The 24,080-nt window shown below is 43.7% G+C and overlaps 1 protein-coding gene across 4 annotated transcripts in view; it reads left to right on the top strand.

Moving 5' to 3' along the window:
• Ack-like (activated Cdc42 kinase-like) overlaps positions 1-24,080 on the top strand; it is a 110,154-nt gene that overhangs the window by 55,226 nt on the left and 30,848 nt on the right. For 3 of the 4 annotated variants that reach the window (XM_069301027.1, XM_045749799.2, XM_045749790.2), the window contains 8 exons: positions 14,999-15,191; positions 19,941-20,131; positions 20,849-20,986; positions 21,332-21,526; positions 21,667-21,816; positions 23,004-23,152; positions 23,508-23,648; positions 23,874-24,033. In XM_069301027.1, the coding sequence (XP_069157128.1) occupies positions 20,039-20,131; positions 20,849-20,986; positions 21,332-21,526; positions 21,667-21,816; positions 23,004-23,152; positions 23,508-23,648; positions 23,874-24,033 (1,026 nt within the window). In that variant the 5' untranslated portion in view covers positions 14,999-15,191; positions 19,941-20,038. Of the gene's footprint in view, positions 1-14,996; positions 15,192-19,940; positions 20,132-20,848; positions 20,987-21,331; positions 21,527-21,666; positions 21,817-23,003; positions 23,153-23,507; positions 23,649-23,873; positions 24,034-24,080 lie in introns of all 4 variants that reach the window. The other variant, XM_045749827.2, reaches the window with a different exon arrangement.

The raw sequence follows: 24,080 nt of genomic DNA, 5'->3' as shown, positions 1-24,080 counted from the left end.
GGGCTTGGGAAGTAGAACTCCCAGAACCCCATTATCAAACAGGTAAGTTTGTTTAAAGTCTGAGGACTTGGTAAACTCAATGGATTTAATTAATTAGTTTTTATTGAGAGCATTCAATTAGTGAAAAGTTTGAAAGATTAACATTTCATTCCCCCCCCCCTTTCTAATAAATGGTAATTAAGAGAGAAGTAATATCAAGAGTATTGTGTTAAGAATTGCATTTTCATCCCCCTCCCCCCATCCACTACAATTAGTTGAGACATGTCTAGTTTTTCATTCACAAAGAGAGGGGCGTTTGGTGACTGGATTAACGAGCATTTTGCCTTTGTGAATGAGGACGGGAAGTTGTATTTGAGAGTACAGGCCGGAAGTGACTGAAGCACCACCTGTAACAGCTCTGAACAAAGTCAAGATGACAAATGTAGAAAATACGGGATATTAACAACTTTCATTGTATGCACTTGCACACCTTGAACCCTGCTACCCTTTGTTATGATGCTAGGCTGGTTGGTGGTTGTGTAAGGATTGTTGTTGTTGGCTGCCACCGTGTGTGTGTGTGTGTGTGTGTGTGTGTGTGTGTGTGTGTGTGTGTGTGTGTGTGTGTGACAGGCGGTTCTCTCGTGTATCATTTTCCCAATGTCGTCTGTATGTGCCAACTGTCTTGCCTTGTGTTACTCCACCCCCAACTAGTCTACCCGTCCCCTCACAACACCCGTACAGCCCTTTCTCCTCCCCTCTGTAGTAAACTTGGATAGCATCAATATTTACTACAGGTCCACGGTTGTTCAACATCCTCCCAGCGAGTATAAGAAACATTGCCGGAACAACCGTGGATATCTTCAAGAGAAAACGAGATAGTTTTCTTCAATGAGTTCCAGACCAACCGGGCTGTGGTGGATATGTGGGCCTGCCGGCCGCTCCAAGCAACAGCCTGGTGGACCAAACTCTCACAAGTCAAGCCTGGCCTCGGCTTGGGGGAGTAGAACTACTCCCAGAACCCAATCAAGCAGGTATATATATATACCTGCTTATATATATATATATATAAATATATATATATTTATATATTTATTCTAATTCTTTTAGTGAAGGAATAAAGGTGTGTGATGAGAACTAAAGGGACATAGAGGGGTGTTGTGGGAGCGAGAACTGATCAGCAGCTACAACTGCCTAACACATTACTTCCCTCTTGTAGCCCTAACACCACACTTGTTTACAAACTTGTCTGCACCACTCACAACAAACAACGCATTGTAAACATTCTTGAGTAGCATGTTGAAGTCATGCACACCTACACCGTTTTGTCCTTAAGCAGCGCCCTGGAAGGTGAAGGCGCTCCTATCGCCACGGGACTGTCACAGAGTATGTCACTCTGGCCACAGTGGCCGTAACTCTTGAGCAACTTTGTGGAGTAATACAAGTTGTGTTTACTGAAGAGGGGGAGTGTTAGCGTGGTGTGTGTGTGTGAGCAGTGTGACGGTCCTCGAGTTTGATAATGAGGGTGATCCTCGTGCTCACTGTACCGTGGGAGCACCACACGCCACCTCCACTCCACCACTCCTCCACACTACCACCTTGGTTGTTACCCCGTAACGGTACACTCTTGGTGCCTCTACTTACGCCCACTACCACCTATGAATCATGGTTGAAAGGGCTCGGTGATAAAATTAATGATATATTATTATTAAAAGCTGTAACTAGATACAACAAAATTCTAGTAGGCCTAGCGTTGTATTCACCCGAGTCTCAGTTGATATAAATCATATCTAAAACATTCTTGTTTTTACAGACAGGTTTTCCAGAACTGTCAAGTGTTCCAAGGATTACTGTTCATTAGTTTATCGGGTTAGCTAATATCATAACTCCGGCCTCTCACGGCTGTTCCAGAGAAACACCTCCAAAGGATACCTGATCAGTCAGGCTGTGACTCATACGTCAGGCTGCGACTCATACGTCAGGCTGCGAGCAGCTACGTCCAACAGCCTGATTGACCAGACCAACCATGTGGCCTGGACAGGGACCGGACCGTGGGGACATTGATCCCCGAAACCAACGACAGGTTGGAAAGGAAGACCGTAAGAGATCGGCCCGTTATATCCCCTTATGTTTAGGAGAGCGTTTTGGGCCCCTTGATACTTGAATTTTCTCTGGGCGTACCTGTTGCATCTGTTTTTCAACAGGGCTATTTTGCACATCCTACCATGCCTCCTGGTCTCTTGTGGTGTTACTTACGGGTGCAGATTTGCATCCGGCCCTTCTAATATTTCCTAAGCGTAAATATATGTTCATATGAACTATGTGGGTAGATAACAATAGATGCGGGGGTCGCTGGGTTTGTTTCAAGCGCAGGCTAGATATTCATGCGAGTGGTGGTGAGTGGGTGTAAGTAGGAGCTGCCTTGCATGGGGTCCATATAGCCCTCAGTCTGCTCGTATGGACTTGTGATGCAGTCGACAACTGCGCCAGATTGTGCTTTGAATACATTACTGATATACACGTTGGCAACGAGGGATGCCCGAGGCACTGACAGGGCTAGTCTTCACCCAGATATGTGGGCATGGGATGATGGGAAGCTTGTCACCAGCCCCTGTTTAACACCACCACCGTCACCATCGTCACCATCTTGTCGCCGCCATCACCATCGCCACAATAATTACTAAAGGGCAAAAACTGAGCGCCGAGGTTACTGATCCTGGACTGGTGTGATACCACAATCTCCCGCCTCTTCCCCGCCCGTCACTGTACTGGTAACCCCTTCCCAGCCCGTCACTGTACTGGTAACCCCTTCCCAGCCCGTCACTGTACTGGTAACCCCTTCCCCGCCCGTCACTGTACTGGTAACCCCTTCCCAGCTCGTCACTGTACTGGTAACCCCTTCCCAGCCCGTCACTGTATTGGTAACCCCTTCCCAGCCCGTCACTGTACTGGTAACCCCTTCCCAGCCCGTCACTGTACTGGTAACCCCTTCCCAGCCCTTCACTGTACTGGTAACCCTCTTCCCCGCCCGTCACTGTACTGGTAACCCTCTTCCCCGCCCGTCACTGTACTGGTAACCCCTTCCCAGCCCATCACTGTACTGGTAACCCCTTCCCAGCCCATCACTGTACTGGTAACCCCTTCCCAGCCCTTCACTGTACTGGTAACCCTCTTCCCCGCCCGTCACTGTACTGGTAACCCCTTCCCAGCCCTTCACTGTACTGGTAACCCCTTCCCAGCCCGTCACTGTACTGGTAACCCCTTCCCAGCCCTTCACTGTACTGGTAACCCCTTCCCAGCCCTTCACTGTACTGGTAACCCCTTCCCAGCCCTTCACTGTACTGGTAACCCCTTCCCAGTCCGTCACTGTACTGGTAACCCCTTCCCCAGCCCGTCACTGTACTGGTAACCCCTTCCCAGCCCGTCACTGTATTGGTAACCCCCTTCCCAGCCCGTCACTGTACTGGTAACCCCCTTCCCAGCCCTTCACTGTACTGGTAACCCCTTCCCCGCCCGTCACTGTACTGGTAACCCCTTCCCAGCCCGTCACTGTATTGGTAAACCCCTTCCCAGCCCGTCACTGTACTGGTAACCCCCTTCCCAGCCCTTCACTGTACTGGTAACCCCTTCCCCGCCCGTCACTGTACTGATACTAACTAACTGTACTAACCCCCTGTCCGTCCAACTTTAACTTTTTATATACTTTCTCTAACAAACAATTTCACCTGAAGCCCTGGTTTGGCTTGACCTATCATCTTTGAAAATGTCTCCGTTACCATGCCCATATTTTTCCTTACAGTCCAAATAGTTACCGTGTTGTGCTATATGAGGTCTTCCCCTTCTGACTGTCGAGTCCTTGGTTGGTCCGGCAATAGTTGCGAGAACGTATCTGATTTTCTCTTGAACAAGTCCACGTTTGTACCGGCAATGTTTGACGCGTTAAAAACAAAAATGAGACACGCACGCACTGGGTCTCTGTGGCGGACAGTCTTCGTGATCTGTTACCATTATTCTGTGGTCCAGTTTGTTAGCATGTTCAAGATCCCCCTTTTGTAATGGTTAACGCATTTGGCGGCGGGTAGGGCCTAGTGCCTTATATTATTTTACGGCTGTTACACCATTAATAACCTCTTGTTATTATCGACATGTAAGACTAGGATTACAAGAAATATTAACAGCAAGTCTGCAGTGTTCTTGTAAAATAGGCCCTCCTCTTATGCGGAGGTGCGTCGTATACGGCGACATATATGGTATATTTAGACTTTAGTGCTGTGCTTTGTAAGGTAATTTAATGCTTATCTGATATGCTGAGGGGCCTGACAGCTGAGTAAACAGCGCTTCGGATTCGTAGTCCTGATGTTCCGGGTTCGATCCCCGGTGGAGGCGGAAACAGGTGGGCGGAGGTTCTTTCACCCTGATGCTCCTGTTACCTAGCAGTAAATAGGTACTTGGGAGTTAGACAGCTGCTACGGGCTGCTTCCTGGGGGGGGGGGTGTAACAAAATGGAGGCCTGGTCGAGGACCGGGCCGCAGGCACGCTAAGCCTCGAAATTATCTCAAGATAAGATGATCTCAAGAAGAAGAAATGTGATAATGGTTTTAGTGCAGTTTTTAGCGCCTACCTTACTACCACCTTCGTGAAGTCTGGCTATTTTACCCCATTTTACAATTGTCGGAATGTCACCAGAATCTGGAATCTGGAATAATTGGTTATTTTGGGGTTTTGATGTGTTGCAAGTTGATTACTGTAGAGTTCCTGGAGGTGTGAGGACGAGTGTGTGAGCTTGCATAATGACAATAGTTTCTTCGAAGACCGGTGGACTCAAGTGACAGTTGAAATATGTGTAGAGTTTGGCGTGATGCTCGTGAAGAATTGTTAATGGTGAGTATATGTAATGGGTTCTCCGGACAGTGTTACCGTGTCCTCGGTTGATCGCTTATTTTAACAAGTTAAGCTCCAAATTTTCCTTAAGCGAGATGACCCAATACCAGAGCTTGTGTTAGCTTTGAAACTTACACAGCGGTATTAGTAACAGCAATGTGGTACTAATACCCAGTTACCCTAGTTTGTGGTGTCTCCCACCAGTTAGCGGTGGGGGGGGGGGGGGGGTCTCAGTTACTGTATTAACTGGTGGTAGGTGCAGCAAGCAGTAATGTAGTGACTAGTTGGGGGGGGCGCAGTGCCAACACCAGTTTTTGTCACTCCGGACTCATTAATTCAAACTTTTATTGGACTCATTTCCACCCATAAGAAAAGTTGAAATTTACATGAGGTAATTGGACGAGCTCCTTTATGACGTTCCGGATCAGCCTGGTTGTAAGGGATATGTGGACTTGCGGGCGGCGGCAAACAACAGCCTTACCAATCAAGCTATCACCAGCCAGGCCTTGTCCCCGATCGGGTTTGGGGGTGTAGAAAAGCTCTCGAAACCCACTACGGGTAAACGGGTCTGCCCTTAATGCCCTTCCCCTCCCACCTGGATTATATGGTCACCTCCCAGCTACTCTAAATCTTCCTCCGCCGAGTTCGAAGCATCGCTCTGGGAAGATTTACTCTTCTTGGTGTACAGCTGGGTGTTGCCGAGGTGTGTGTGAGGTCCATAATAGGCCCACACACCAAAACGAACCAGTAATGATAATACAGTATTACAAATCAGCTGTTAGTGTGGTAGAGGGAGGTATGGGGGGAAGGGTTACCTTGCGATGATTTCGGGGCTTAGCGTCCCCGCGGCCCGGTCCTGGACCAGGCCTCCGTTTTGTTACACACCCCCAGGCAGCAGCCCGTAGCAGCTGTCTAACTCCCAGGTACCTATTTACTGCTAGGTAACAGGGGCATCAGGGTGAAAGAAACATTTTGCCCATTTGTCTCCGCCTCCACCGGGGATCGAACCCGGAACCTCAGGACTACGAATCCGAAGCGCTGTCCACCCCAGCTGTCAGACGCCCTGTTGGTCTGAGGCTGTTGGATGCTGCTTCTCGCAGCCTGACATATGAATCACAGCCTAGCTGATCAAGTATCATTTGGAGGTATTTATCAAGTTCTCTCTCGAACACTGTGAGGGGTCGGCCAGTTATGCCCCTTATGTGTAGTGGAAGTGTGTTGAACAGTCTCGGGCTTCTGATGTTGACAGAGTTCTCTCAGTACCTATTGCATCTCTACTCTTCAATGGGGATATTCTGCACATCATGCCATGCCTTCTGGTCTCATGTGATGTTATTTGTGTGTGCAGGTTTGGGGACCAGCCCCTCTACTATTGTCCACGTGTAAATTATTATGTATATCTCCCGCCTGCGCTCAAGAGAATACAGATTTGCGCATTTTAGTCGGCCCTAATAGTTCAGATATTTTACTGAGTAGATTCTAACAGTAAAGGATCTCTACACTCTCTCCAGGTCAGCAATTTCTCCAGCTTGGAAAGGGGCCGTCATAGTGCAGCAGTACTCCACTCTAAGAGAGCACAAGCGTGTTGAACCACACCACGTGGGGGACCACACACCACGTGAAGGGGGTGCGGTGTGTGTGTGTGTGTGTGTGTGCTTGTGCTTGTGGAGGCCGAGTGAGGTGGTCTTACTGTGATGAGTGTGGCGGGTGAGGTGGGCGTCTTAAGCCTTCTGTTGTCTTGACGGTGTCACCCACCAATAACTGTCGCACCATAAATGTCTTGTGTTAATGTCTGGCCTGCGGTATCCCTCATGACTCACTCCATGTGTTTCTGTAGATGATTTCCTCTACCCTCGTAGTGCCTAAATGTGACACAATTATTGTTATTTGATATGAGCGCTTTACCCGGGAGATGTCTTAAGGGTTGCCGTAAGTTAACTACGTCTTTGAGTGAGTGCTGTGAGCACTAGAAGGTCCTAACTTGGGGTTTGTTGTACCTTCCAATATCATCATTCAGGGTTGGAGGCAGTGTGTGTCCATCCTGGTCCTTAATGGCACGCGGGACTTATCAGGAGAAACGCTAAGCCATTACGACTATATAGCACTTGGAAGGGGTCAGGATAAGGATTTGGGATGGGACAGGGGAAAGGAATGGTGACCAACCAGTTGGACTACGGGGAGAGTTGGTATGTGTGTTATTATAATGCTGACTACTGAGAGTATTATGGTGGTGGGCACTAGTTCTTCAGTAAGGTCGCTCCAGTTACAATATTGAAGATTCCTTAGTTTAGATCAGCACAGCTCTCTTGCTTTTACGCTCCAGTGATTTGCATTCTCTCTCACATTTCGCTCTTGTTTACTCATTTGTCATGCATATTACACACTGAAGTAAGAGGTTCAGAATAGGCGCGGTGAGGAGTTCAGATGGCATAGGCACACTCACAGAACACTACGAACATCAGAGCTCCTCGGCTCTTCTCGCTTCTTTTACAACAATATAAGTAATATTGCCTGAACAAAAGTGTGTGCTTTCAAGAGGTAATTTGTCAAGTGTCAACAGGAAGTGCCGGATCAGCGGGGTTGTAGTGGATGTGTGGGGGTCTGCGGGGCATTGCAAGCAACAGTCTAAACGATCAAGTTGTCAGTAGACATGACTGCCCTTCCCCCCAGCCAGGCTTAGTGAAGTACAAAAATTTGTCTCGGTAACAACCATAGGAAGGGACAGCAAACTTCCACACTAGTGTAAGGAGAACTATGTATGATCAACGAAGACAAGTTGTAGTTCCTGCCATGTGCACCAAACGGACATGCTGCAACACTCACCGTTACAACACACACACACACACCATCACCAGACACCATCAATACAAATGTCCTGCGCGAAAATGTACAAAAAAGCCTAACACAAGACTCGTTTCTCCAAGGAAATCCTCTAATTAGCTGACCTATCGTATATGTTAACCAGGTAGATCACTTACCAGGAACGTGTGTGTTATGTAGGTGGTGGGGATCAGTAGTGGGTGCGTTAAGACGCCACGACGTCAATGACGGTACACCACGGTGCCCTGACGTCAGTATACACCACCTGACCCTCCACCACTCTGCCAGATGCCACTCACCCTCGAGGGCTTCACACTCCACACTGACCTTCACTAACACTTTGGTGCTGCGTTTTAAACAAATAATAATAAACACATGGATACTTTTCACGCTTGACGCTGATACCGTACTGCAACTGCACATATAACTCCCTGCAAGGTGAAAGGAGAATATGTATATTCTCCTTTCACACATTACATGAGAATATAGTGGGTACCGCCCCCGGCTGGATGAAGGGGGACCCATATCCTGGGAGAAAAGCTCACACAACGCAATAGAGGGGATTTTTGGGTCCCCCTCCACTGCAGTTTCCACGTTGTTTTGCTCTATAACCCACCTTTCTTTTTTGTACTTGTTTTGCTTTATTAGATATTTAAAGATTACAAGTTATACACTGGTAAAGGTTAAAAGTTGTGGAGTTCCTCTGCTTCCAGTCAGGAAGGTACCGTCCTAACCTAACCATCCAGTGCGTAGAAAACGTGGGTATTTGTGAGCTGCGACTTTTCCTAGTGCCCCTATTTTGTGCATTGGAGACCATAAGATACATCTCAAAAATGATAGAGTAACTTAGGCTGTTTCTCCTCTCCTGTAAACGTTCGAGCCTAAGCAACTCTCCTATCCTATCGATTCCGATGTATGGAAAACTATTTTGATAGTCGTTACTTGAATTAATAAGTTTCATTTGTAAGGTTGGTTATGATAATGTAAAAACAGGCGACTTGTTAGTTGAGAGGACGGGTTGGTCTGTCCTATGACCACGAAGGCGGCCACTTGCCACTACCAGGAAGATTGTGTCGCCTTGCAGCTGCACCTCTGACTAGTAGTAGCAGTAAAACGTGGGCGAGGCGAGTGGGTGGGTGATGGGGCCATTACACGGTAATATAAGAGGAATGGTGGGGGAGAATTGAATAAAATTATGGAATGGTGGGGGAGGGGGGAATATTGCGGGGAGGTTGGTTGGTGGGTAGAGTTGAAGCCACAGGCTAGCTGGGGCGGGGGAGGGCGTGGTGTGAGCTTAAGGCTGGTAATCTTAGACCAGTGTCGCCGCACTTCTCTAGTCTTATGCATTTCATTTAAATCTTCTCACTTCTCAGCATTGTTCATCTTTATCACCTCCCTTTTGCTTCCCTCTTCCGTGCTTATACAAGTAATTAATTTTTTAACGTAAAAAAGTTGATTTGGTAACGAAATAGACGACGACTATGCTAACGAGATAAGGTTTCGGGGCATTAAGCTGTATTGGAACAGTTGGTCCGTGTTCTTGCTAAGAGGGACCGTTTGTCTAAACCGTCCTCGCTCGCTTCTCAGAAACATGACGCCTCAAGTCTTTCAAACTCTAAGTGTATTTAGCTCATGCCAGTGTAAGAAGAATCCGTTATCAGCAAGAAAGGTCGTCTTCCCAGAAGACTGCAAGTAAATCTTGGAAGATATGACGCGTCTTATATTGTAATCCCGCCTGTATTAGGCAAAGTACAAATATTGAGCTGGAGCAAGCTGGACCATACATGAAGCGGGTCAACTGGGTCATACAAATAACCACAAAAAGGGGGAAAAGGGGCAGGACATACGTTGTATACAGTAAGCCATAAAAGTGAGAGGAAGTGAGGGTCATGTGGGTGAGAGTATGTACTTATGGAAGGAAATATTTGAGTGAAGTGGCAGCTGGTAGTTATCCCTTACAGGCCATCAGGCTGGCTGCCTCATGTGCGAGTGTTCCCCCCCCTCCCCCCCCCCCCCCAAGCCTCAACACTACATGTTCCTCCTCTTTTGCTGTGGCATTTTCTTGACTGTCTTCTGTTGCTGTGCCGCTCTTGTTGCTCTTCATGACAATTAAGGAAATGTTGGCAATAAATAGTTTTCAGGTACAGTACTACAAAATTATATTTAAAATGAGCTGTGGTGTATTAATAAGTCGTTTATTATGTGATGCAGTGCTTTAGAATGAGTGTTAATTTGTGCTCTTAAACACGTGTGCACGGACACACACGGCGAGGAAGTGTGTGTGTGTACTGGCCTAGTTGCCTAGTTGTGCTTGCGGGGGTTGAGCTCTGGCTCAACCTCCACCACATCACTTCCTAATGCATTCCATTTGTCTACTACACTAACATTGAAAAAATTATTTTCTAACGTCTCTCTGGCTCATTTGGGCACTCAATTTCCACCTGTGTTCCCTAGTGCGTGTTCCCCTTGTGGTAAATAGTCTGTCTTTATCTACCCTGGCACTATGGAGCCAGGTAGATAAAGAGGCACAATAGGGGCACTATGGAGCGCAACTCCATAGTCTCCTGAGACTGATGGATACCTACTACTATCTACCCTGTCAATTCCTCTGAGAATCTTGTATGTGGTGATCATATTCCCCCTAACTCTTCTGTCTTCCAGCGACGTGAGGTTTAATTCCCGTGTACTCACCTATTTGTGCTTGCGGGGGTTGAGCTTTGGCTCTTTGATGTGGGTTTGTGTGTGTTTGTTTGTGTTCGTGTGTGTGGGGGGTTTGTGTGTGTGTGTTTGTGTTCGTGTGTGTGGGGGGTTTGTGTGTGTTACCTCGATTCTGCAGGTACAAATAGTATTAGCTCTTAGACCTCTCCTTTCTAACCAATCTATTTTCCCCAAGTATGTCTACTACATTCATTTCTCTCTTAACGCGCGCGTGCGTACACATCCCCAGGAACCAGCCCGTAGCAGCTGTCTAAACCCCAGGTGCCTATTTACTGATAGGTGAACAGGTGCATCACGGTGAAAGAAACTGCCTGTCTGCCCGGCCTCGAATCGAACCCAGGCCCTTAGGATTACGACCCCCGAGCGCTATCCACTCAGTCACCAGGCCTCCCCCCCCCCCCATCACACGGGATTTTTGTCTGCCAGTTGTGTTTGCTTCCATACGATCTCCTTAGGGAACGATCACACTAAGACATGAAGACCCAGGGGTTTTTAAGTCTCCTTGATCACATGGAAGTTACCAACATACCCAGAGCCTGGTTGACCAGTCTAGCAACCAGGAGGTCTGGTCGAGGACCGGGCCGCGGAGACGTTGAGCCCCGAAATCATCGCAAGGTAAGCCGTAACTTTATACAGGCCTCCTCCACGTTCTCTGTCCTGGTTGATACCTGGTTGATGGGGTTCTGGGAGTTGTTCTACTCCCCAAGCCCGTCCCGAGGCCAGGCTTGACTTGTGAGAGTTTGGTCCACTAGGCTGTTGCATGGAGCGGCCCGCAGGCCCACATACCCACCACTGCCCGGTTGGTCCGGCACTCCTTGGAGGAAAGAATCTAGTTTCCCCCTGAAGATGTCCATACGTGTCTTTTCTCGTAGTTCAAATTTTTGTCTTGTGCCTTTTCATGCGAGGGTTCCATGCCGAGGCTGCATATTCAAGAGTGGATCCCATTCTTTGCGCGCGTGCACGTGCATCGCATTGTAGCTCAACTTTTGGTTTATGTTTAGCAAGTGTTGCTTCCTCAGAGAAATTATGATTGATATGAGGGGTTTCATATTTTAGTACCGAAAAATATATTTGGCTTTGATTTACAAGTTATTTCTGGTGAACTAAAGAGCTAGTGATAAAAAAAATAAACAATGTGCTCGGTGAGGAATATAGACTTGGTTATAAGGTGGGCACATCTGGCATAGTGCCGATTCACACCACACCCCCACGACATAAGTTTAGACATGGGTAAGTGTTGCTTGACTAACGAAGCTGGCATACAGAGTAAAAGCTCCTGGAGGAGGAGGAGGAGGAGGGAGCTGCTACCCGAGCTGATTGGCTGATGCGATCTCGTCGTCCCCGCCTCGGTGCTCAACCTGATCAACCGGTTGTACATTCATACGTCACACTGCGAAGAGCGGCCAGGATAACCCAGATCAACGACCAGGAGGCCTGGTCAGAGACCGGGCTGCTGGGACATTGATCCTCAGAACCAAAGCATGGTGTTAGGTGCACACAGTGAACCCATGGACCTTTGGGTTTTGACGCGTCCTCTCCTCAGGTCAGGCTTCTTGCAGCAGAGGCCTTCCCCCTCCCCCCCCCCCCAAGCCGCAGTCGTCAATATTAACGTATTGAGTATTACAAATAGGATTGCTCTCGCATATAAATTAATATTATATATTAAAATGTTATGTATTAATAGGTTAAGGTGTTTATGTTATGTTGGCGATTATTTGTATTGTATTGCCTGAGTATTTACAAATAGTTCGCTATCGAAATACTGTTCGAGAAATGCTCAAACGTCGTCAGTGTTGAGTCGTGTGTAAAACGTTTTTTTTTTATTCGTATTAGTTAATACATCCTTTGTTTGGAGGCTAGATTAACGAGTATTTGGAGTGGTTTGCCCATCGGGTTTAGGTAACCGACAGACTGGGTGGCGGTGATTGGAGTGGCGGACTGACAGACTGGGTGGTGGTGATTGGAGTGGCGGACTGACAGACTGGGTGGTGGTGATTGTTGTGGCGGACTGACAGACTGGGTGGTGGTGATTGTTGTGGCGGACTGACAGACTGGGTGGTGGTGATTGTTGTGGCGGACTGACAGACTGGGTGGCGGTGACTGGAGTGGCCGGCTGGATACTCAGTGACCACCTCAGGAATGTGGCAGTCGGTAGTGACCGTTTGGCCTCGATGTGGACGCCCAACACCCTCCCACCCATCCACTCCCTCCCCACATACCCACAACAATGCATTTAGCCTATATTGGTGCTTTCTATACTTGTTTTGCACATGTCGGTACACGCTTCTATGTAGGTGAACACGTAGGCGCCTCACACGCGTGGGAGGTCTGCGGTTTGAGTCTGCTAGAGCCCAGGAATATACTGTCCGAGACTGGAAGCCTGATGCTTGGGGCTAGTCTCACCCACCAAGTAACCGCCCATGGGGATTTGTAATTGTATAGAGATTATAATAGGAAGGGGGGGGGGGTCCATCCCCATGTTTCTCTTTAAGAAGGATCGGCTCTTATTGCAACGTGTATGAATTCTGGTATTGGGGTTTTGTTTTCCAGAGACTTTTTCGTCAGGGAAGGGAGAAGTAGGGAGGGAGATGTAGGAAAGGAAGGGAAAGGGGGAGAGGAATGTACGTTAAACCATTGAATCATGGCAAGGTAAGGTAACTAATAGCAGTTACTGGGAAAAATTGGACGAAGCTAGCTGCAAGCATCTGGCCTCCATCGATTGATTGATTGATGAAGATTAAGCCACCCAAAAGGTGGCACGGGCATGAATAGCCCGTAAGTGGTGGCTCTTTTGAGCCATTACCAGTATCAAGAGCTGATACTGGAGATCTGTGGAGGTGCGACTGTACCCTGCGTGACGGGAGATGTCTCCCGTGTTGCCTCCAGCCTTGGAGAGATACTTCCATTTCTAGATATATCTATATCTGTAACAATGTTTGCCTGTCTGACCGATGCTGGAGGCCAGATATTTGGTTACCTCATCCAACTTTCACACATGAAACATGTGGGGTATGGGAGTGTCATAGGTCAGTCAGGAGCAGCACCCAGTGCCACACTAAGAAATATCGGTATCTACCCCCCCCCCCCTATCCTGTCGTGCGATTTTCACGGAGCAAATACTGAAATATTCTGTTGGCCATAGACTTAGCAGTTTCAGTGTTTTGTTATATCATTTTTGAGAGAAAGACAGAGGGAGGAGGTGGAATGAGAATATTTGAAGAGACGGAAGGAAAGGGTCGGAGAAAGGTGGATAGAACGGAGATAGGAGGAGATGGGAGGAAAGGGGTGATGTTGGGAGAGGGAAATGGGGCGGAGAGACCTGGACGCAGCCGGGTACTCCCTCTTGTAGATCTATGAAAGGAAATGTTTGTCTGTATAAGAGGCCATAAATTATGTAACTGAGAATAATTTACAATATAAAATCATTCATACTGATTCTAAATCTTCGCTCCAAGCATTGTTATCCAGCCAGCACAGAGATAATATACAACTCATCACATAAATCCTACATAGAGAACAAGAAGCACACAATCTAGGGCTGTCAATCACCCTAAATTGGATACCAAGTCACGTTGGCATAGATGGTAATGAAAAGGCAGACTCACTAGCAAAAACTGCCATTGCTCTACCTGGTTAAAACACCTCCAAGTTTTTCACAGATTAAGGAGCAAATCAAGAAGAAAATACTCACAACTATCAAAAGTCAAAGCAGAGCCAAAGTAGCGGAAGGAAGATCCACTGCGATGTGGTACGAGCAAGCTACTACGTACTACTCTTTCAAGCCTGGCAAAAACCTATCCAGAGACATTGCAGTAGCCATACACAGACTCAGACTTGGCTACAGGCGCTCCTGGGAGGTAATAACCCCAATAGTTAGTGTTATATCTGTGGAACAGATGCAAAAAATGCCACTAATACATTACTTACTGGAATGTGAAGCAACTGACGCCCTGCGCATCAAACTCAACATTCAACCAACAAGAGCAGCTGCATTAAAGGCAAAATCCACAGCGACTACAATGGTTAAAAAAGCAGTTGAAGAATAGGACACACTAGTGAACACTGTGCATCTATATCCGCCACCAAGATAACATTGTTAAAACAAAAGACTAAACTCAGTGCGAAAAGACGGAACTCTACCTTCTTTTAAAACTTTGACCCAGATATCACAGTAACAAGGTTATCGTGAATAACTGAACTCAATTTCGGGTTCACCATAGCCCGTGCTACATGGAAATTTTGTTCCAAGTAGCTGAATCTAAAACAACAATAACAACAACAACTGTGAGTCTGCCCAAAGCTGGAGGCCAGATGTTTGAGACTAGTCTCACCCAATTTTGCTTGCTGAATGCTGGCAGATACGGCACTGTCATAGGCTAGTCGGGGTCGACCACATTGCCCATCTTTAAGAAGGATTGGATCCCATTGCAACCCCCCCCCCCAGCGATTCTCATAAAGTCTGAAATTGTGTTTTTTGCCTCTATGTAGTTTTTCATCGGGTTTTCAGCTGTTCATAATATCGCATGCTCAGATAGAGATAGACAGGTAAACAGGTAGATACACAGACATGAACAGAAAGATAAATATTTCTATATTTTCAGAGTGTGGCGTTGGCAGCAGCAAGAGCAGCATTGTGTCGGTGTGGCAGAAGGCAGGCTGGTGGGAAGAGTAGAGCATGGTGGCAAGAGAAGTGTGTGCAGGGAAAGAAGGGTAAGCCAGCCATCAAGCCAGCCAGCCACGCCCCCCTCCCTCCCCCTCCACCAGCTCCACCTGCCACGGGTTTTAATTTCACAACGGTAAGAAGTGATGCGGATGTAAGTTATATACAATTTTGCCTTGCTATGTCATCTGATGTAATTTGGCACGTTGCAAGATTAGTATGATCAGTTTTGCGGCTACAGTGTAAACATTTGTATAATTATCAGACAGTTCATTGGTACATATATGTAGTTTAATAAGTTGCTTGGTCACTGACTGAATAACGTATTGCGTACATGTGGGGGGGGGGTGTATTTACTATTTGTGCCTGCAGGAGCGAGCTGTTAGCATGCGTAATTATCTAAATGTAGTTACAGGATGAAAGCTACGCTCGTGGTGTCCCGTCTTTCCAGCACTCTTTGTCATATAAAGATATGACACATATTGTCATATCACACATACATGAAACTACTGACGGTTTAAACCACCACCATCTCTCTTGTTCTAACTGTGTACCACTCTGTTTTCGAAAGTGAATTTTTTTACATTTCTTCGACAGCTTTGTTTAGGTAGTTTAAATCTATGACGTCGTGTTCTTGAAGTTCCAGATCTCAGGAATTCTTCCCTATAAATTTTGTCGAATCTCGTTACTATTTTGTACGTATTCATCATATCACCTCTCTTTTTCTTTTACCTTCTAGTTTGGCATATTCAGTGCCTCTAACCTCTCCTCGTAGCTATTGTGGCATGATGACCTTACACGAAATATAGGATACAGGACACAAAGTAAAAAAAAAACATGTAAAAGATCTGGGAATTACAACCCGTCCTGGACTAAAGTCCATTCCGTCCAGCGGTTGACCCCACAGACGCATTCATCAATTTTAACATGCTGTTCATTCAAAATAGGAATTTTCTCAAATATAAATTAATATTATAGTATATTAGCATATTGTGCATATATAGGCATAGTTTAGGTGTTTAGGTTCTTTTGGCGATTATTTGTATTTGTAGTACGTGGGTGAAGCATTTACAGCGTTGTGGTTCGAACAAAATTCGTCAGTGAAGCACTTGTTCCGGAAGTGTTCGAACGAAATCAGTTGAGTCTTGTGTAAACAGTTTCTCATTCATAAACAGTGGTTTGGCGGGTGCATGAAATCACTTTTAAGTCTTTGTTTGGAGGACGGGCTGGGGAATTATGAAGTCTGACGATCTGATGTTTAGTGAACATAACCAAGCAAATATGGCGGCAACCAGGAAAATGATAGAATGGGTTATGAGAACGTTGAAATCCAGGGATCCCACAGCAGTGCTAATACTATTTAAATCACTGATCCGGTCCTTCAGCGCTAATCAGTACTCATTTCCCCTTTCAGAGCAGGAAGAGTGCTGAAATAAAAGGAATACAGAAAACCTATGCAGCACGCATAGACATGATAAAACGCCTAAATTATTGGTACCATCTATTTTTTTTTTTTTTTTTTTTTAGTAAAGAGGATGGAGAGACACAAGTGAAGGGACTCTGGAATATCTCCATTGCCGAAACAATTATATATTAGTGATAAGACTAATGATAAGTGATTAGTGATAAGACATTAATGAATAATAACTTACTGTAAATATATAGCTCTTGAAATAGAACATTCTCTAACTAGCTGACTTTGAAACTATAAGGTGTGCAGGATAGATGATATTGTTTATGTAATAATCTAAGATGAGGTCTGATAAAGATCTTCTCTGCCCTCTGTAATGCTTTTTGCGCTACCGCTCGCAGGATATGTATGGGGTGTACAGTAAACTAGCCGCCTGCAGCGGCAACAATCAAGTGGAGGGAAAAGTTTAGAAATGGGAAATATAGAACCAGTTATAATAGCAGATGGGCTGTCTGCCTTTCGGACATGTGGTTACCTTGTGGTGATTCCAGAGTAATGTTTCCTTGGCCCGTTCTCTGTCCAGGGTCTCCTGGTTGATGGTTTGACCAACAGTATATATACTTACTGTGTGTGTGTGTGTGTGTATATATATATATAATATAATATATATATAAACTGAAAACTCACACCCCAGAAGTGACTCGAACCCATACTGCCAGAAGCACTGCAACTGATGTACAGGATCCCTTAACCACTCGACCAACACGACCGGACAAAAGAGGTCCGGTCGACATGGGGCACACGTGAGTTTTCAGTTGCATATAGTCCTGGAGACCATTCAGGCTTGTTCGCATTTGTGTTCCTCATGTGTGCCCCAAAGAATGAGGTGATTTAATAAAATACTATGCCCAAGATTACCATCCGAGTGCCAGCAGGGGGGGGGGGGGGTTCAAATAGCTTCGGCTATCACCTCCTTTTGTCCGGTCATGATGGTCGAGTGGATTAAGGTGTCCTGTACGCACCCGTTGCGTTGCTCCTGGCAGTATGGGTTCGAGTCACTTCTGGGGTGTGAGTTTTCATTTGCATATAGTCCTGGGGACCATTCAGGCTTGTTCGCATTTGTGTTCCTCACGTGTGCCCCAAAGAATGAAGTGATTTGATAAAATACTATGCCCAAGATTACATCCGAGTGCCGGCGGGGGGGGTGGTTCAAATAGCTTCGGCTATCACCTCCTTTTGTCCGGTCGTGATGGTCGAGTGGATTAGGGTGTCCTGTACACACCCGTTGCGTTGCTCCTGGCAGTATGGGTTCGAGTCACTTCTGGGGTGTGAGTTTTCATTTGCATATAGTCCTGGGGACCATTCAGGCTTGTTCGCATTTGTGTTCCTCATGTGTGCCCCAAAGAATGAGGTGATTTTAATAAAATACTATGCCCAAGATTACCATCCGAGTGCCAGCGGGAGGGGGGGGGTTCATATAGCTTCGGCTATCACCTCCTTTTGTCCGGTCGTGATGGTCGAGTGGATTAAGGTGTCCTGTACACACCAGTTGCGTTGCTCCTGGCAGTATGGGTTCGAGTCACTTCTGGGGTGTGAGTTTTCAGTTATTTATTTATATATATATATATATATATATATATATATATATATATATATATATATATATATATATATATATATATATATATATATATATATATATATATATAAAATATCTTAATATATGTATGTGTGTGTGTGTGTGTTGCGGCACAATCAGTGTTCACTATGGCACAATCAGTGAACACTGCCTGAAAATCAAAGCTCCACGGCTATTCAGTACTTTCCCAGCAAGCATTAGAAATATTGCTAGAACAAAGGTGAATGTCTTAAGAAGTATTTAGATAAAATAAGTTCTTTCAAGAAGTGCCAGAGCAACTATGTTGTAGCGGCTCTGTGGGTTTACAAGCGGCTCCAAGGAACAACCTGTTGGACCTAGTTATTACAAGTCGAGCATGGCCCTGGCTTGGGCTCAGGTAACAGAAAAGCTTTCAAAACCCTCTCCAGGTATGCTGGAGAGGTACATCTAATGTACTCAGTTGTACCTAAAACTAACTTAAAGTAACCTCAAGGTAGTCATTGATGATAATTATCAAAACATTAGTACAAAACTCTCAAGGGTGGAATACTGTTGCACACAAACTGCTCCATTTAAGGCTGGTTTAATTTTAGGCCTCTAGAATGTGCAGATAAATTTATGGTCTGAATCCATTTAATAAAACTCTTAAATTATTGAAACTTAAAATTCTTCAAATTGAATTCTCTCAAATGCAAATGATGGAGTTACCTGATGATCTACAAATGGAAAATATTAGAGACTTTTTCCAAATAAGCACAATGAAATAACTATTTTCAAAACCAGGAGGCATGGTAAAATGTGCAAAATAATCCCACTGAAAAATATTGTTAAAATAAATATACTTAGAAGAGAGAGGTGCAGAGATCATTTACTGCTAGAATCCACTCGGTAAAACATCTAAACTACTGGGACCGACTAAAGAGCCTAAATTCTCTTGAGCGCAGGTGGGAGAGATACATAATAATTTACACATGGAAAATAGTAGAGGGGCTGGTCCCAAACCTGCACACAGAAATAACATCACATGAGACCAGAAGGCATAGCAGGATGCTAAATACCCCTGTTGAAAAGCAGATGTGCAACAGGTACTCTGAGAGAGAACTCTACATGCTTCCACTACACATAAGGGGCATAACTGGTCGACCCCTCAGAGTGTTCAAAGAGAGAACTTGATAAGCACCTCCAAAGAATACCTGATCAACCAGGCTGTGATTCATACATCAGGTTGCGAGCAGCTGCGTCCAACAGCCTGGTTGACCAGTCCAGCAACGAGGAGGCCTGTTCAACAACCTGGACGCCGGGACGCTAAGCCCCGGAAACACCTCAAGGTAACCTTAAGGTAGATATATATATTACAGTATTGTTCTGTAATTATAGTGTACTGTACTGTGTAAGCATAAAGGGCCCAAGACTTTTCGACACCCCTCACTACATGTAAATGGGACTGCCAACAGACCTCAAACTTTATTAAAGAAGAAACTTGATAAACACCTCCAGAAGGTGCCTGATCAACTTGGTTGTGATGCAGTAACCAGTAGCATGATTAACTTGGCTATGATGCCTGATCAATAACCAGGAGGCCTTGTCATAGACCATGGGGGCCATTGACTTTTCTAACCACCACAAGGTAAGTAGTTAGCCACCCACCACTTCATCTCCCCTCCCCCCCTCTGCCTAGTACTCATTACAGCACTGTAATTTTAGAGATCTTGTACACAAAACACCATTCTCTTTGTATCCTCAGATGTACCAGATTTTAGATAACATTTTTCAGCATGAGGCTGTTTGAACCATATCTTTTTCTTAATGTTTTAAATCTTAGGGTGACATTTTTATGAGTGTTTGGGCTTTTTCAGGGTTGGAGAAATGGTGGTTAGGTAGCAAGAAACGAGGGGTGGTAACTTTTAATTGTTATCACCATCACCCCAGCTCCCACTTCATTGTAGCCGCAACCATGACTTCCATACAGCGAGGACCAGGACTCTATGAGTTCCTAACTGAGGCTGAACTTCAACACTATTTCAACAATTTTAAGAATATTCTCAAGGTGTGTACATGGTGTGGCAATGAGTTTTTGTTATTGTTATACATATAATATCTAGAGTGCTATTCTAATTGACGTGCAACACATCACTTTTGTATGATGTTAAAAGAAATACATTAGTGATGTTTTGAATATCCAGTTCATTTTTGTATTAGATCAGGATATCTACTTGAATAGTACTGTATGACAGTAATATGCAGCTAAATTGCTTTTATTACAGTTTAAATTAGTTAATTTATCTGTTGAAATATACCTATACTCCTATGCCATCTGTTCTAACCACTTCTTAATTAACGATATTTTGTATAAATCAGCACTATTCTGTATACCTATATACGGTGTTTATATTATTAGACAGACTAAGTGTGTTCCAATCTAGGAATTCGCTTTGTAGTCCTGTTATAAAATGGAATCCCATTTTCTCTGGGGTTTATTTTTCCAGTTGGAAAGTTAAGCCAAGATGGAAACCTAAAAGAGTAAAATAATTTGTTCTTACTTGATGTCAGTGGTACCATTGTACCATTGTCATACCATTGGTATGGCACCACAAAAACTATTTATCAATTATTTATGCTCAAAAGATGTTGAGGTACTTTCCCGGCATACAGTGCCAATGGTTGAGGTCATTTGACAAAGTAAAAAAAATAAACTGGTCAAGGGTTTCCTAGGCTTTGGGTGTTTTTTGTTTTTAATTGAAATCTTTTTTACTCATTCTGACAGGTGCAAAATGTAGGTCAAATAAAGTTTGTTGCTGATGAAGACCTACAAGCCATGGGGATGTCCCGCCCAGAGATTCGCCGGCTCAAAAAGTTCTTCCACAAATACTGTCCTCAGACATACTTGTCAAAGTTCAAAAAGGTTTGTTTCTAAATGAAAAGAAATTAAATTTTGAAGTTGCCCACATTCAAAATAAAGTCTGTTTTGGTACATTACTAGAATTCTTTTTATAGATTGTTTTCTGAATGTACAGTTAACTCCAGGGGAAATATTTTGTATTTTGTTAAGTCTTGTGATATTAGAAAAGTGAGAAGAGTGTAGGTAACATGTGTGTTTATATCTGATATCCACTAAAATTAAATGTTATTAAAAGGATTAAACATATATTGTATATGAATACTGTGCATATCACCACAAAATTAATAGTTTAGAAGCTATAATAAAGTATGACTACAGAATATTGTATTTGAATGACTTATCTTACAGATATTATTAACACGTAAAGATGGCCTAGACTCTCCAGAAGTTGTTGTACCTGATGATGTTGGAGAGCGTCCTAGTGTTCGTGTTCCTAGTAAACACATCATCCCTGCTGATGCCATTGTCATCAACAAGGAGTTGGGTGTTGGGGAGTTTGGTGTGGTCCAGCAAGGGGTTTGGACCAATGAGGAAGGAGAGAGAGTAAGTATCATATATAAATGCAATGCACAAACCTAACTGAATGCCTAATTCTAATTTTGATATCAATCTTAGCTTTTGTGTATTCTGTGAAATTGAATATTATGTAATTACTGGGTAATTTAAATATATGTTTTCCACAGATTCAAGTTGCTATCAAGTGCCTCAGTAAAGAGAGAATGCAAACACAGCCAATGGAGTTTCTGAAAGAAGCAGCCATCATGCATACCATAGACTCTGAACACATTGTTCGACTCTATGGTGTTGTGCTTGACACAAATGCTCTTATGCTGGTGAGGATTATTTTTGTTGGAAAAAATATTCCATAAAAATAGGCAGATAATGTATTGCATCATTTATACAGTGCCATTATGCATTCCGTAATTTTTAAGTCCTGGATAAAATAGTGCCATTATGTTTATGGGAAAAATTTTAAAATGCAGAATAAGGCCTTTTGTGACTTCTGATAGCTGTATTTTCAGGTGTAATTTTATAATGAAAGTGTGTTACTTAACATATTTTCTGTGATAGTGGATTAACTGTGGACCATTTTAATGGGACTTCTCCTGTCTTAGCCTGACCTGGGGCCACCTTTCCCAGGTTATTGTCTTGTCTAAGAGACTTTTTGTCTGTGTAGCCCTCAGGCCCACATTGCCACCATAACCAGGCTGATTCAAGCCTGGCCTCGGGCCAGGCTTGGGGAGTAAAACAACTCCCAGCACCTCATCAAGCAGGTATCAAACAGATCCAGTATTTTCAGCAGAAACTTGTTAAATTCTCTCTTTGAAGCTTTGTATTGAATTTTGATCTACAGATACACATGGAATTGTATATACACTATAACTATAATTAATATACACTATAACAGTCAACAATATATATTAGTATATGTTTACAGTTAGTTATTTGTGACACTATACTGTAGTCAGGATAGTGATGGCTGCAACATGAGACACATTGTCATGAAGCTAGTTCAGGCAAGGAGTGAGGGAAAAGCGATATGTTTGTTGACTGGCTGGTGAGGCTGTCTTTTCTGATAGAGTTCAGATTGTAGTCTGTATCTGCATTATCCCCTATGTATAGTATTTACACACAAATAATTATATATGAAAAGATGCATATACATTTTTTGAGTGGCAAGTATTATTGCCACACCAGCTCAATTGAAATATCATATGGACTGGGCAAAAATTTTATATGCAAATTATATTGTATTATTTCTCCTACAATATAATATAAGATCAGAAAACCATATTTTTGTAATAAAAATCTTAAATTTTTTAAGAGTTCCTTTATCATAAATAGAGGCACAGATTTCCGAGGCTCCCAAAATATACAAACAGCCGCATTACCCCTTACAGTCCATATTATCACAGATTGCTTATTTGTATGTATAGCTTAAGTTAATTATGGCACATTTTGATTATTAATATAGTATGAAATTTAATATAAAGTTCTTATTTATTCTTTGTCATTACAGGTAACAGAGCTGGCTCCTCTGAGATCATTGTTGGAGTGCATCAAAGAACCTTCTCTGAGAGTAAGCTTTCCAGTAACATCTCTCTGTCACTTCTCTATTCAGATATGTGATGGTATGTCCTACCTTGAGGCCAAGAGACTCATCCACAGGTAAGATAATTTGGATCATGCTTAGTTACAGTTTAAAATGGAAAGACTGTAAATCAGAATGCAGTACTTATTTTAAGTGAAGTGTAGTAAAAATAAAATCCTCAATATGCCATTTTCAATAGGTAAATAGGCTTCGAATACAGTGGTAGGAATATATTGGGGTGTATTATTTTCCTCAAAAATTTATACTTGAATATTCAGAATTTTAAATTTTCATCTACTTAAATTTTGTGCACATTTCATTGAAATATTCCTGGTTAGTGACACATTACAGTGCATGATTGTGCATTTGTAAGCATGTTTATTTGATAAGGTGATCAGTAATAAGACTTAAGAATTATTTCATTCTTTTCAGAGATTTGGCTGCAAGAAACATCCTGGTTTTTTCTAAAAACAAAATAAAAATATCAGATTTTGGCTTATCGAGAGCTTTAGGTGTGGGCAAAGATTATTACCAAACAAATTTTAATGTTAATTTGAAACTTCCCATAGCATGGTAAGTCTTTTATAAAACTTTATTAAATGATATGTGAAAAATTTCAGTGTCGACCGTTTTGATTTTTTAGATACAGTACAGTACTTCTTAATGTAAATAATGAAGTTAAATGCTCCTATATTTTTATTAAATTCTATGGTATTACATTGTTATTCTTTCATGAAATTTTATTTCATAACTTGTATTCACCATTCCAGAAATATAGTTAAAATTTGCATGCTTTAGGTGTGCTCCGGAGTGTATAAACTACCTAAGGTTTACATCTGCTTCGGATGTTTGGGCATTTGGCGTAACACTTTGGGAAATGTTCAGTTATGGCTTCCAACCATGGGCAGCACTTACAGGGCAGCAGATTTTGGAAGCGATTGACGAGCCAAATTTTCAGGTTAGTTTCTTGGCAAATCTAATTTTTTTGTATCATAAATTAAGATA

Source organism: Procambarus clarkii, chromosome 5 (assembly GCF_040958095.1).
Source record: "Procambarus clarkii isolate CNS0578487 chromosome 5, FALCON_Pclarkii_2.0, whole genome shotgun sequence".
NCBI lineage: Eukaryota > Metazoa > Arthropoda > Malacostraca > Decapoda > Cambaridae > Procambarus > Procambarus clarkii.
Note: the sequence above shows the minus strand (reverse complement) of the source record. Positions and strands in the feature narration are given on the sequence as shown.